The sequence below is a fragment of the Mesoplodon densirostris genome, chromosome 19 (assembly GCF_025265405.1).
Source record: "Mesoplodon densirostris isolate mMesDen1 chromosome 19, mMesDen1 primary haplotype, whole genome shotgun sequence".
NCBI classification, from domain to species: domain Eukaryota; kingdom Metazoa; phylum Chordata; class Mammalia; order Artiodactyla; family Ziphiidae; genus Mesoplodon; species Mesoplodon densirostris.
In genome coordinates this window covers 12,482,119-12,496,408 of record NC_082679.1, presented here as the reverse complement: position 1 = coordinate 12,496,408, position 14,290 = coordinate 12,482,119, and the positions used below count along the sequence as shown (strand labels likewise).

At 53.0% G+C, this 14,290-nt stretch overlaps 1 protein-coding gene across 1 annotated transcript; it reads left to right on the top strand.

The window, feature by feature from the left end:
- Positions 1–1,575: 1,575 nt before the first annotated feature.
- On the top strand, positions 1,576–13,394 carry LOC132480215 (cytochrome P450 2S1). The gene is made up of 9 exons (XM_060084207.1): positions 1,576–1,749; positions 2,904–3,069; positions 4,933–5,082; positions 5,557–5,717; positions 5,856–6,035; positions 8,533–8,674; positions 10,014–10,201; positions 12,921–13,062; positions 13,156–13,394. The coding sequence occupies exons 1-9, from the start codon at positions 1,576–1,578 to the stop codon at positions 13,335–13,337; spliced, it is 1,485 nt and encodes a 494-aa protein (XP_059940190.1). The 3' UTR covers positions 13,338–13,394.
- Positions 13,395–14,290: the final 896 nt, after the last annotated feature.

The window sequence follows — 14,290 nt, the reverse complement described above, 5'->3', positions numbered from 1 at the left end:
AATTTGCAAGTTCATTTGCATGGGGACAAGTGCTTTGAGAGGGCAAGGTCCTTCTCTCTATTACAACTAGACCTCAATAACGATTAATTGGAAGAATATTAGCTTTGCATTTATTTAATGCTTGTTATATATGCACCTGGCCCTGTTTTAAGTTATGTACACACGTACCTATCTTTTTTTTTTTTTTTTTGGCCGCATGGCTTGTGGGATTTTAATTCCCGGACCAGGGACTGAACCCGGGTCCTCAGCAGTTAGAGCCCGGAGTCCTAACAACTGGACAGCCTATAAATTCCCACACATAACTATTTAATTCTGAAACAGATCCCCATTCTTACAGAAGAATTAACAGAGAAGCTAGGCTGTGAACTCAAGTGCTCTGGGCTTCAGACATCATGTTTCTAACCACTATACTATACTGGTAAGTGAATGAATGATTTAGTCAATCATTCAGACCTGTCTGAATTCAAACCCCAACTGTGCCGCTTTGTTAGCTGTGTGGCCTAAGACTCTCTGAACCTCAGATCCTTTATTGGTTTTCTGTTTGTTAATTAATTAATTGTTATTGATGCATGGTTGATTTACAATGTCGTGTTAGTTTCAGGTACAGCACAGTGCGTCAGCTATACATACATATATATATTCTTTTTTTAAATTAATTAATTTATTTTTGGCTGCGTTGGGTCTTCGTTGCTGTGCTGGGGCTTTCCTAGCTGTGGCGAGCGGGAGCTACTCTTCGTTGCAGTGAGCGGGCTTCTCATTGCGGTGGCTTCTCTTGTCGTGGAGCACAGGCTCTAGGAGGGCGGGCTTCAGCAGTCGTGGCACGCGGGCTCAGTAGTTGCGGCTCGTGGGCCCCAGAGCGCAAGCTGGCCCACAGGATTTGTTGCTCCGTGGCATGTGGGATCTTCCCACACCAGGGCTCCAACTGTGTCCCCTGCATTGGCAGGTGGATTCTTAACCACTGGGCCAGCAGGGAAGTCCCAGATATATATTCCTTTTCAGATTCTTTTCCATTACAGGTTATTACAAGCTATTGAGTATAGTTCCCTGGGCTGTACAGTAAGTCCTTGTGGGTTAGCTATTTTATGTATGGTTCAAGGTCACGTCCCCCCTAGTTCGTGGTGAAGATGTAAGATGCTGGAGGAAATTGGCTTAAAGACCCCACACACGCACGCACACGCGAATGCACACCCGGATAACAGTGAGGAGGGGAGGGCGGTGCGGGGTCACCGCCAGGCACGGGGTGTGGCCTCCTGGTGGCGGCCAAAGTCTCTGGTTTCCAGCCTCTCCCCGCCTGCCCACGCCCTACCTGTGGCGCAAAGAGCTGTCTCCGCCCCCTCGAACCTGGGTGACCAGGGAGTCTAGTGTTCGAGAGTGTGTCCCGGACACCAGGCGGCGGCGGTGGTCTGGGAGAAAAAAATCCGGCGGCGGGGAGAGAATCCTGCCCGGAGGCAGGGGGAAAGGCTAGCTGCCCCGCCTCCCTCCGCCAGATTTCTTCGGGGAAGGAGCCTCCCGGCACCTGCCCCCAGCTGGCCCAGCCTCGTGGAGCGTCTGGGAGCTCGCAGCCGACCTGCCGAGATGGAGGCGGCGGGCACCTGGGTGCTGCTGCTGCTGCTGGCGCTGCTGCTGCTGGCGCTGGCGCTGCCTGGGACCCGGACGCGAGGCCACCTGCCCCCTGGGCCCACGCCGCTGCCGCTGCTGGGGAACCTCCTGCAGCTCCGGCCTGGGGCGCTGTACCTGGGGCTCTTACGGGTGAGGGGCCGCGCCGACGCCCTGGCTAGGAGGGGGTGGGAGGGTGCCAGGGCCAGGAGAGGGAGGGGACCCCAGGAAGACAAACCACGCAGAGAGGCCCTTAGGTATCCTAGGGGATGCGGATGAAGGGTCCCAGGGCAGAGCTGAGAGAGTTGGGGGAGTCGCAGGGAGAGGGGGTGGGGCACCCAGGCTAGGAGGAGCAGAATCCTGCCCCCCGAATCCTGGAGACGGCGTGAGAGCTGGAAAGCAGGCTCCAGAGGGCCAGGAGTCCCGGGTTAGAGAGACTGGCGGAATCCTGGGAAGGTTGGGAGGGGGGAGGAGGGCAGGGAACCAAAGGTGAAAGAGACGAGTCCTCAAGCAGAAGAGAAACTGATGGTGTGATGGTGGTGGCTTGACCCAGAGGGAGAGGTAGTGGGGAGATACACGTGAGTATCCTGAGGAGGGGGCAGAGAATAAAAAAGAGAGGGTGTCCCCGGGGGAGTTGGAGGCAGAGGCTGGAGGATTCCAGGAATCTGTCTGCGGAGAGCGATGGGGCTGGGGGGCTGGGGGAGGGGGGGATAGGCGGAGCTCAGCTAGGAGGGAGGGAGCTGGAAGTTCCTGGGACAGAGAAAGGAAGGAGAGAGAGACAGAATTTGATGAATTCCAGACATGGCAAGGAGCGGGTAGCGATCATGGTACCAGTCCTCCGTGGAAGCTGCTCCAGAATTTGAGGATTTAGCAGTGATTGAAAGGGGTAGTCTTTTGGGTTTTTTTTTTTTTCGGGGATGGGAGATGGGAGAGATTATGGGAGGCCACAGCTGCAGCTGCCCATTTTTGCTGCTGTAGGTCTGTGCTGTGGGAGCAGGGGTGGGTTCTGGGCTGTCCCAGTGTCAGAAGTTAGGGCTCTGCAGGGGGTAAGGGAATGGGGACCAGAGAGTGTGTTGGGTGAGGGAGTTTGAGGAAGGAGGACTCTTGTAGGGGAGGGGGGTGAAATGCTGGGAGCTTGGTGCAAAACAAGAACTGAATCTTCCAAAGGGACTGCTTCAGTTTGGGGCGAAGCAGGAGGGGCTCCTCTTAGGTGGCTCATCCAGCGACAGGGGCCACGATGGACATAAGACTTTAAAAGGCAGCAGCCTTCCCCATGTCACTCACCCCTTCTCGGTCCCTGCTCCCAGCTGAGTAAGAAGTATGGACCAGTGTTCACCGTGTACCTGGGACCCTGGCGGCGCGTGGTGGTCCTGGTTGGGCGTGAGGCTGTGCAGGAGGCCCTGGGAGGTCAGGCCGAGGCTTTCAGCGGACGGGGTTTGGTGGCAACACTGAACGGGACCTTTGATGGCCATGGTGAGTCCAAAGGGGAGCTGGAGGCTGCTGGGTCCTTCACTCAGAGCCTGCCACCACTTTCTGGTATGTGACCTTCCATGCGGTTCAGTGTCTCTGGGCCTCTGTTTTCTCATCTTAAGTGGGATGATGACAGTGCCTAGTGCATAGGATTGTACTGAGGATGGCACGCAGTAAGCACTCATTTGTTACCTGGTTGTCGTCGTGTTATTAATGTTCCAGGCGAAGCCCCAGGGCTGGGAGGAAGAGGCAGGGCAGTTGAGGCACTGGGGATTCATGGGCAAACGCTCAGAACGTACAAACTCTTCTCTGTTAAGACCGAAAGCTGGAAGCCGGTGCTGGGCGCTCCAGGGAACACAGCCTTGAATAAACAGCCTCAGTCCTGCTCCCAGAGCGCATGGGCCAGGAAGAAACAGACCTGTCACTAGACAGTGACAGTCCAGAGAGGAATTGGAGGAGGCGCCTGGCCCAGCCTGTCGGGTGGAGATTGTCCAGGACGTCTTCCTAAAAGATGGGGTGTCTGAGCTGAGACTCATAGGATGAGTGGGAAGGGTGTTCCAGGCAGAGAGACCAGCATGTACAAAAGCATGGAGGTGAGGGAAGAAGCATTCACTCATCAACTGACAAATTTTCATTACACCTGTCTTGGTACTGGGGACACAGAGGTGACAGATGTGGTGACATGTCTTACTGTGGGACATGTGGGCTTTGCAATAAGACAATGGAGGGAGAGACTAGATTTCTAAAATGAGAGGTACAGCCTTAAGAGCAGGACACAGGGGACCTTTACTGGCCAGGGGAGCAGAGGGATTTGGAGAGGAGAATGGGAGGAATCAGAGAAGGCTTCCTAGCGGAGTTGACATTTGAACTGAGACCTGAAGGCTGAGTGGAGTTAGTTCAGAGAGAACGAAGAGGTGAGTGATCCAGGCAGAGGGAACAGCCGGGGCAAAGGCCTAGAGGGGGCATCCTGGCACTTTTGAGGAAGTGAGAAAAGGCCAGTGCAATTGAATTAGTAGCAAAGCTGGAGAAGTCTTCAGAGCCTGATCATGCAGGGCCCGAGTCAAGCCAGAGTTTGGACTTTGGGTTTTTCTGGGAAAGGGTAGAGTCAGAGTTAGAAAGATCCTCTGGTTGCTGTGTGGGAGCCCAGCAAGGGGACTGGGCTGGACCAGGTCTGGGGCCGTTGAGTTGGGGAGGGGAGGTGGTTGGGAGAGGAATGCAGAGCTCTAGCCAGGGGATGGGATGTTCGGCGGCTGAGATGAGGAAGAGAGATGCTGAGGCCAGTTTGGGACACAGTGGAGGGATGGGTGGGCAGGGGACATCCAGGAGGAGGTGTCCAGAAGGCCACTGTAGACTGGCATTCTACAAGTGGAAACAGCTCAGACCAGGGAAGGGACTGTCCAGGCCTCTTGGATAAGGAGGAAAACAGTGCACTTCCATCCTCCTCCCTCCCTTCTCAACCTCCAGTTGGCATGGGGCATGGGACCCAATAATACTCCATAAATGTTGGTATGGATGGATGGATGGATGGATAGAAGGGTGGGAGGGAGGGAGAAAGAGGAAAGAGGAAGGCATGATAAATGGATGAGTGGGTGAATAGAGGAATAAAAAGATGGATAGCCAGAAGGAAGGAAGAAATCTTCACTCACGCTGGTGAATCACAGAACACGGGGAGCCTGGATAATCCCAGATACCAAGTCCTCAGGAGAAGGTCACCCTCAGGTTAGGCAATTACTGAGCACCTCGTGAGTCCTCCTCCTTGGGCTAGGCTCATATGGACTCAGGACAGGGCACCTCACTGGGAGGAAGGGAGGAATCCTGGGGAACGGGGGAGAGCTGGTCCCTCCTTGAGTCTAGCCTTCTGCGCAGGGGTTTTCTCCTCTAATGGGGAGCGATGGAGGCAGCTGAGGAAGTTCACCACGCTGGCCCTGCGGGACCTGGGCATGGGGAAAGGAGAAGGTGAGGAGCTGATCCAGGCGGAGGCCCAGTGTCTGGTGGAGGCGCTCCGGAGGACCAAAGGTCAGCAGGGCGCCCGAGTGTGGCAGGGCCTTCCCCGCGGACTGGGCTGGGGACTCTAGTCACTCCACCTCTCTCCTCCTCCACCTTCTGCCAATGTCCTGCTGTCTTCCTGAGGGTCTCTGTGTCCCTCGTACTGTCACGTCACTCTTTCTGCCTCTTCTCTTTTTTGTTTTGGCTGTGCAGCATGTGGGATCTTAGTTCCCCCACCAGGGATCAGACCCGTGCCCCCTGCATTGGAAGTGCGGAGTCTTAACCACTGCACCACCAGAGAAGTCCCTATTTTTCTGTCTTTCTCTCCTGTAAGTCTGCCTCTGTCTTTCTCTGTCTCTCTCCGTGTCTCACTCTCTCTTTCCCTGTCTCTGTCTCCCTCTCTCTGTCTGTCTCTTTCCGGTCTCCGTGGACCAGCTCCGCCCTACGACAGCGCCCCTCTGCCCGTCTCCATCACAACTCCCCTCCCTGTCCCCTCCTCCCCAGGAAGGCCTTTTGACCCCTCACTGCTGCTGGCCCAGGCCACCTCCAACGTCATCTGCTCCCTCGTCTTCCGCCTCCGCTTCCCCTATGACGACAAGGAGTTCCAGGCCATGGTCCGGGCGGCTAGTGGCATCGTCGTGGGGGTCAGCTCCCCGTGGGCCCAGGTAAGGGGGTGGGACCCCTCTCTCTCCAAAGGCTCCTGCCCACCTCTTTCAGGTAACCCCAGAGCGCCCTGTCCACCCGCCCCTCTGCCCTGGTGCAGGGCCAGGCCCCCGTGAAAACGGCTGCCCATCCCCCCACAGACCTACGAGATGTTCTCCCGGCTCCTGCAGCGCCTCCCGGGCCCCTACACGCAGCTCCTTGGCCAAGTGTGCACTCTGGCTGCCTTCGCCGTCCAGCAGATACAGCGGCATCAGAGGAGCCTGGATGACTCAGGCCCCGCACGTGATGTTGTGGATGCCTTCTTGCTGAAGATGGCAAAGGTGGGGGAAGCTTAGGGTTGGGGGCCTCCTGGCCAGCCCCTACACCCGGGTATAGCTGGGACACTCTGTCACCCTCCTTCTTTCTCTCTGCATGTCGCTCTGTGAATGTGTGTCTGTGTCACTTTCATCTCTCCTTTTTCTCCTCCCTCCAACCTCAGCCCCCTGCCCAGGCCTCACGCCCAGTGACCTGCCACCAGCAATCCCCACCATGACTTCCCCCAACCCACACAGGAAAGTTCCTATGAATTAGTCGTTTACTTTCGAAACCTTGCAATGTCTAATTAGACTAATAAAGTCCTCTTTATTAATTATGTGAGAACAATTATCATATGAGAAAATTAGAATTAAGATGACCCCTGTGGAAATAACTAGTTTTGAACTGTACATACTTTGCAATTATGGGAGATATTCAGGGCCACATCCTTTGAATAAATGCAGCAGCCCTGTTCATGGAGAGAGAGATTTTTTTTCTTAACTCTGTGGCCCTTTTTTTTGTGGGGGGGCTACCATGTGGCTTGTGGGATCTTAGCTCCCAACCAGAGATTGAATCTGGGCCCTCGGCAGTGAAAGCACGGAGACCTACAACTGGACAGCCAGAGAATTCCCGAATTTTTTTTTAAATAAATTTATTTATTTATATTTATTTATTTTTGGCTGCGTTGGGTCTTCGTTGCTGTGCGCAGCCTTTCTCTAGTTGCGGCGAGTGGAGCCTACTCTTCATTGTGGTGCTTGGGCTTCTCATTGCAGTGACTTCTCTTGTTGTGGAGCATGGGCTCTAGAGTAGTTGTAGCACACGGGCTCAGTAGTTGTGGCTCGCGGGCTCTAGAGCACAGGCTCAGTAGTTGTGGCACATGGGCTTAGTTGCTCCGCGGCACGTGGGATCTTCCCGGACCAGGGCTCGAACCCGTATCCCCTGCGTTGTCAGGCGGATTCTTAACCACTGTGCCACCAGGGAAGTCCCCCGAATTTTTATAATTTTTATTTTTTTACTGAAGTATAGTTGATTTATAATGTTTCAGGTATACAGCAGAGTGATTCGGTTTTATATCTAAAAATATATATGAAACTGAATCATATATATATTCTTTTTCAGATTCTTTTCCATTGTAGGTTATTGTAAGACATTAAATATAGTTCCCTGTGCTATACAGTAGGTCCTTGTTTATCTATTTTATATATAGTAGTGTGTATCTGTTAATCTCAAATATAATTAAATCTTTTTAATTTAAGAAATGAAAGGGAATGGGAATTTCCTGGCGGTCCAGTGGTTAGGACTCTGTGCTTCCGCTGCAGGAGGCCCGGGTTTGATCCCTGGTCAGGAAACTAGGATCCCACAAGCCGTGTGGCATGGCCAAAAAAAATTTTTTTTAATTTAATTATAGTAAAATACACATAACATAAAACTTACCAACTTAGCCATTTTCAAATGTACAGTTCAGTGGTGTTAGATACTCACACGACCACCATCCATCTCCAGAACACTTTCAACTTGCAAAACTGAAATTCTATACCTATTAAACAACAGATCCCCATCCTTCCCTCCCCCAGCCTTCAGCCCCCACCCTCCTACTTCCTTACTCTATGAATGCCTACTCTAGGGACCTCATATAAGTGGGATCACACAGTATTTGTCCTTTTGTGGCTTATCTCACTTAGCATAATGTCAAGTTTCATTCACATTGTAGCATGTGACAAGATTTCCTTCCTTCTTAAGGCTGAATCATATTCCACTGTGTGGATATAGCACATTTTCTTTATCCATTCATCTGTCAGTGGACACTTGGTTGCTTTCACCTTTTGGCTATTATGAATAATGCTGCTATGAACATAGGTATACAAATGTTCTACAAGATCCTGCTTTCTACCCTTCTGGATAAATCCCCAGAATTGGAACTGCTGGATCACATGGTAAATCTATTTTACTTTTTTGAGGAACCGCTGTACCATTTGCCATAACAGCTGCACCCTTTTATATACCTACCGCCTTGGCGACAGAGGTTCCAGTTTCTCCATGTCTCCACCAACACTTGTCATTTTCTGTTTGTTTGTTTGTTCATTTTATAGTGGCCACTCTCTTTCATTTGTTTTGTTTTGTTTTTGTTTTTGTTTTTTTTGTGGTACGCAGGCCTCTCACTGTTGTGGCCTCTCCCGCTGCGGAGCACAAACTCCCGACGCGCAGGCTCAGTGGCCATGGCTCACGGGCCCAGCCGTTCCGCGGCATGTGGGATCTTCCCAGACCGGGGCGCGAACCCGTGTCCCCTGCATCGGCAGGCGGACTCTCAACCACTGTGCCACCAGGAAGCCCCTCTGTTTCATTTTTAAAACATTTCACCCCGAGAGAATAATATCAAGAGCCCACTTCCCAACTTTCTCACACATTTATTTAAACTCCCTGACAAAGTTATAACTTGCTGTGCTGCACCCCAAACCTGGCTGTGCTGGGTCTCTACTCCCCTCAGCCTGTGTTCTCTGAGCCCCTCTGCCTGGTTTCCCCCAGGAGAAGCAAGACCCAAACACAGAATTCACTGACAAGAACTTGCTGATGACGGTCACTTATCTGTTGTTCGCCGGGACGGTGACAGTCAGCACCACGATTCGCTACACTCTCCTGCTCCTGCTGAAATATCCTCAGGTCCAAGGTAGGAAGCTTCTCCACCAGCCAGGCCCTGGGAACAGGAGGGAGGGCTCGAGAGGAAGAATGTTTAGGGGAGTGGACAGCCTGAGCCAGAGCTTGGAGGCGAGAATGAGCTGGCATCCAGGGCGTCTGAAGAGCAAGAAGTCTGTGGACTGCCAGCTGCAGTGAGAGGTCTAGCAAAATGAGAAATGAGGCAGGAGGCGTCTCCGGCCTTGCTGCCTTGGTGGTACATTGTGCACCTAATCCTGAGCCATGGGGAGCCATGGAAGGTCATTGAGCAGGGGAGGGCAGGGACAAATGAGCATTTTAGAAAAATCCTTTGGTCTGTCATGAAGAGGTAAGTTGTAGGGTCTGAAAGAGTATGCCAGGAGCCCAGGGCAGAAGACCAGGTAGAGACCTAGGCCGGAGAGAACAAACAGGGTTGGGCCAAGCTATGGGGAGGAGAGAGGGGTCCAAGTAGGCAGGTGGTGGAGAATGACAAGGGAGGGAGGCATCCAAGGACAGGCCCAGGGCTCTGGCCAGGGGACCGGGGGACCATGAGGCCACCCTGAGATGGGGACAGAAGGGATAAGGAGCTATTTCAGGGGAGATGCTGAAGCTATTTGGGGACATGCAAATGAGGGACCTGGAACCACCAGGGGGAGGCATCCAGAAGGCCACGAGACACCTGGATCAGGACTGGAGATAAGAAACAAATTGGGGTTATCAGGGCACAGGCAAGACCTGAAGCTGTGTTGGTGAGGGAGGGTAAGTGGGTGAGGGAGGGTAAGTGGGTGAGGCAGGGCTGGGAACGTGCCCCCAGGAACTCCAGCGTTTCAGGGTCTCGCAGCTGCGTCCAGTGCTGTCGAGCCACTGGGGTGGGCTGACCTGGAACATGGGACCTGGGTGCCTTGGTGGAATCGAGGAGTCAGCTGCTATTTCAGCTCACTAGGCCTCAGTGTCCTTATCTGGGAAATGGGGCTAGATTATGGTCCCCCGCCTCACAGGATTGCTATGGGAATTGAAAGAGGAGAGATGTGATGCCCACCACATGGGATGTGTGGGACCCGGGCTGCAGAGGGCTGGAGGACTCTTCCTCCCTGCCCGCCAGCCTCACCCCTAACCACAGCTGCTCAGGGAGATGGAGTGTCCGGGAACTCCCTGGCGGTCCAGTGGCTGGGACTCTGCACTTTCACTGCCGAGGGCCCGGGTTCAATCCCTGCTTGGGGAACTAAGATCCGTGTGGCACGGCCAAATAAATAAATAAATAAACCTTAAAAAATAAAGAAGATGGGGCGTCCGAGGGGAGGGTCGCAGGGCCCTGCCCCACCTTTGACCTCCAACCCTCCTCTTCTTGGGTGCAGAGCGTGTGCAGGCGGAGCTGACACGGGAGCTGGGGCCCGGCCAGGCGCCAAGCCTGAAGGACCGAGCCTGCCTCCCCTACACGGACGCGGTTCTGCATGAGGCGCAGCGGCTGCTGGCGCTTGTACCCATGGGACTGCCCCGAGCCCTCGTCAAGACCACCCACTTCCGGGGGTACACCCTGCCCCAGGTGGGTGTGCGGGTCAGCCAGGCCCAGCGGTATCTCTGTTTTGGGCCTGAGTCCATTGCTATCTTTGTCTCTTTTTCTGGGTCTTGGTCAGTTTGTCTCTCTGCATCTTCTTCCTCTTTCTCTCTCCTCTCTGGCTGACATCTTCCTCTCTTTTTCTGTGTCCCTGTCTCTGCACCTCTCTTTGTTTCTTTCTGTGTACATTTTTCTTGCCTTTTGACTCTGTCTCTGAGCCTCGGTTTCCCCCATGTGTCCAATGGATCCTAATTCTACCTACTTCCAATGGTGGCAGGCAGGGAAGCAATTTGAGGACTGAGGGCCAACGGAGGCCCTCACCCTCCACCCGGCTGCAAACGCGATCAGGCTCTTCCTTCTTCCACACACACACACACACACTCTCTCTCTCTCTCTCTCTCTCTCTCTCTCTCTCTCTCTCTCACTCTCTCTCTCTCTCTCTCTCTCACTCAGTTCCTGCCCCTTCATTCCAGAGCAACTCAGAACCAGCACCACCAGGGGGCGACCTCTCCCTAGAAACAGAAGGTGCCTTCCGGGCAAGCAGCTCCCTCCTTGAGCTTCATTGTAGAATCCAGTTCATAGCGGTTAGAATCCAGTTCATAGCGGTTAGAATCCAGTTCATAGCGGTTAGAATCCAGTCCTGCTGTTTTCTAGCTGAGACCTTGGGCAAATCACTTCACCCTCTGAACTTGCATCTACTCCTCTTCTTTTCTTTTTTTTTCTTTTAAATTAAGTAATTTATTTATATATTTTTGGCTGCATTGGGTCTCCGTTTCGCGCGGGCCTTCTCTAGTTGTGGCGAGCGGGGGCTACTCTTTGTTGCGGTGCGTGGGCTTCTCATTGCGGTGGCTTCTCTTGTTGCAGAGCACAGGCTCTAGGCGCGTGGGCTTCAGTAGTCATGGCTCACGGGCTCTAGAGCGCAGGCTCAGTAGTTGTGGCGCACGGGCTTAGTTGCTCCGTGGCATGTGGTATCTTCCCGGACCAGGGCTCGAACCGATGTCCCCTGCCTTGGCAGGTGGATTCTTAACCACTGCGCCACCAGGGAAGTCCCTCCTCTTCTAAATTGGGAGTAATAATAGTATCATCTTGGGATTGTAAGGAATCTGTGAAATGATGCTTGTAAAACACCGAATGAACTCTTTATGCAGGGGGTGGGGCTCCTATGTACACCACAGCAGCGACTATTGCTAAAGCAATGACTCTTGCAACTACTGATAATGATAATAGCAGTAACAGGCATCTGTGATTGAGGATCTGCTCTGTGCTAGGTATTATTCTAAATGCTTTACATGTATTAACTTATTTAATCTTCAGAGCATCATTATCACACCCATTTTACAAACGAGGAAACTGAGGCCTTGAAAGGTTAGAAGACTTGGCAAGCTCTCCCAGCCTACAAGCGGTAGGGGCAGGATTTGAACCCAGAGCCTATGCTTTAACCACTGCTCTCTGCCTTTCTCTTCTTTTAACATTAGCGTGACCTTTTCCTGAAGCCTCACTCACCTTCCCAACTCAGAGCCCCATTAGCCAGAATCCCTAACAAAGGGAGAAGATCCCTCGCCCTCTCCTTGTACTCCCTACCTTCCTTCACCCCCCACCACAGTCCTGGGAACATGGAGACTCTGATCTCAGCGGAAGGGGCTGCCCCTCTCCCCAAACCTGGGCGGGGGAAGCCTTCATGGGCAGCCCCCATCCACCCACCCTTCACCTCCAGAAGATCATAGTGGCAGAAAGCTGGGCTCTTAGCCAAGTGCCTTAGGACAGCCACAGCTGAATCCCAACATAACCCCAAAGTTTAAAAACAAATGTAAGAATAACAAGCTCTGCCATGTCCAAATGTTGCTTTGGGCAAGTTGCTTAAATTCTCTGGGCCTCTGTTTTCCCACTTTTTGTTTGTTTGTTTGTTTTGGCTGCACCACACGACTTGCAGGATCTTAGTTCCCTGACCAGGGATCGAACCTGTGCCCCTGTAGTGAGCACAGAGTCTTAACCACTGGACCACCAGGGAAGTCCTCCATCTTTTTTTTTTTTTTTTTTTTTTTTAATATTCCACACTGTTGCATCAGTGTTAGCCCTATCCTTTAATCCATTTTTACTACCAAGTTACAGACCTGACTGTTCCTGGCACCCTGTTTAACCAGTGGACAGTTATCTTCCCCACCCTATAAGCAGCCTCTAAGACATTATCTTTTGTTGGTTTGGGTTTTTTATAATATTTATTTATTTATTTATTTGGTTGTGCCGGGTCTTAGTTGTGGCAAGAGGGCTCCTTAGTTGTGGCATGCGAACTCTTAGTTGTGGCATGCATGTGGGATCTAGTTCCCTGGCCAGGGATTGAACCTGAGTCCCCTGCATTGGGAGCGTGGAGTCTTAGCCACTGGGCCACCAGGGACGTCCCTCCCCCATCTTTAAAATGGGATCATATTACTAACTGTTCCCTAGACTTGTTAAAAAGATTTAGTGAGTTTGTGTGTATGTTTGTGAGTGTGTGTGTGTGGGTATAATACAGGTACCTATTACATATGAGGCAATACATATATAATGCTTAATAAAGTGCCTGACACATAATAAGCACTCAATAAATATTGATGCCGCTATGTTTTGTGAACCGGTTTCCCCAACACACCAGACTCTTGTGCTCTGCCCTCGAGGGCTGAAGGCCTGGTGGGTGAGGGATGTTTGTAGTTTTGTTATGATCTCCCCTCAGGGCACAGAGGTCTTCCCCCTCCTTGGCTCCATCCTGCATGACCCCGAGGTCTTCACACAGCCGGAGGAGTTCAACCCAGGACGATTCCTGGATGCAGACGGAAAGTTCAAAAAGCACAAGGCCTTCCTGCCCTTCTCCTTAGGTATCTGCTGGGTCCGCCCCTGTCCACCCACTGGTCCTCCCACAGGCCTGGGTGTGAGGACGGCTGGCACAGCGCCATCTGTCTCTCCTCCAGGTAAGCGTGTCTGCCTCGGGGAGGGCCTGGCTCGGACCGAGCTCTTCCTCCTGTTCACCACCATCCTGCAGGCCTTCTCGCTGGGGAACCCATGCCCACCGGGTGCCCTGAGCCTCCAGCCAGCCGTCAGTGGCTTTTTCAACATCCCTCAAGCTTTCCAGCTGCAATTCCGGCCCCGCTGACCTCCACCCCACCATGTGGACCAGATGAAGAAGGGAAACTTGGGAGGTAGTAGCCTTGGCGGTTGCCGTGGACATGGCTGTGTCTCCTGAGCCAACGTCTACACCACAGGCAGCCACATTCACACACCTGTAGCTGTTTTCTAGAGTCGGTCACACATATATTCAGCCTACACATCCACAGGGTCATCAGCCCACGCAACCACACACCCAGACACACCCACGAGGGCCACAAGGCAACTTGGCCACGCAGATTTCTACTGACATAAATTTAGTCCATCTGGAATCACAACCACTTGCCCGGATAACCCACCAACTCATACACAGCACAGCTCCCCTGGACCCACAACCCACGCATGGGGATTCAGCTGCCGCCTTCACAAGCCACGGAAACAGCCACAGTGTTTGCAGCCCACATGCCCTCTTAACTCATCAAACTTACCAGGGCCACCGTCTCTGGGAGCCTAGGGCAGAGAACATGCCCCATGCCAGCTCATGTCACCACAGAGACCATCTCTGTCCTCAGCCCTCAAGTGACCGTACTGCTATACAGGCATAAGACTGTCGCCATCCACATGCCCCCAACCACTGAACCACACAGCCAGCCCATGTGGGACACCTGCCTGCCTCCGGGGTATCTTCCCGCTAAGATATACGACTCCCGCGGAGGCCCAGCCCTGGCCCCCTCCGCACCTTCAGCCCTCGAGGGCACCCCTTTCCAGGCAGCCTGATCCCCCAAATGCTCCCAAATACAGACACACCCCAGTGTGCAATTGTGCACAAGCCTGGGGACAAAGTAAACTTGGACATATGTGGAAACTCAGATCAGGGGAACACACACACACACGCACACACACACACACACACACACACACACACTCCAGCTTATATAACCATGTTGAAAACCTCCCCTGCTCCCCCCACCCGCCTCCAGTTAGATCCAGTGGATGGAGCCA

What these genes read in the sequence shown, in the direction of transcription:
- LOC132480215 (XM_060084207.1), top strand. Translation starts at nt 1,576, where the DNA reads ATGGAGGCGGCGGGCACCTGGGTGCTGCTGCTGCTGCTGGCGCTGCTG. An exon ending in GGCGCTCCGGAGGACCAAAG is followed by an intron (nt 5,083 to 5,556) that starts GTCAGCAGGGCG and finishes CCTCCTCCCCAG; the next exon opens with GAAGGCCTTTTGACCCCTCA. An exon ending in CTTCCTGCCCTTCTCCTTAG is followed by an intron (nt 13,063 to 13,155) that starts GTATCTGCTGGG and finishes TCTCTCCTCCAG; the next exon opens with GTAAGCGTGTCTGCCTCGGG.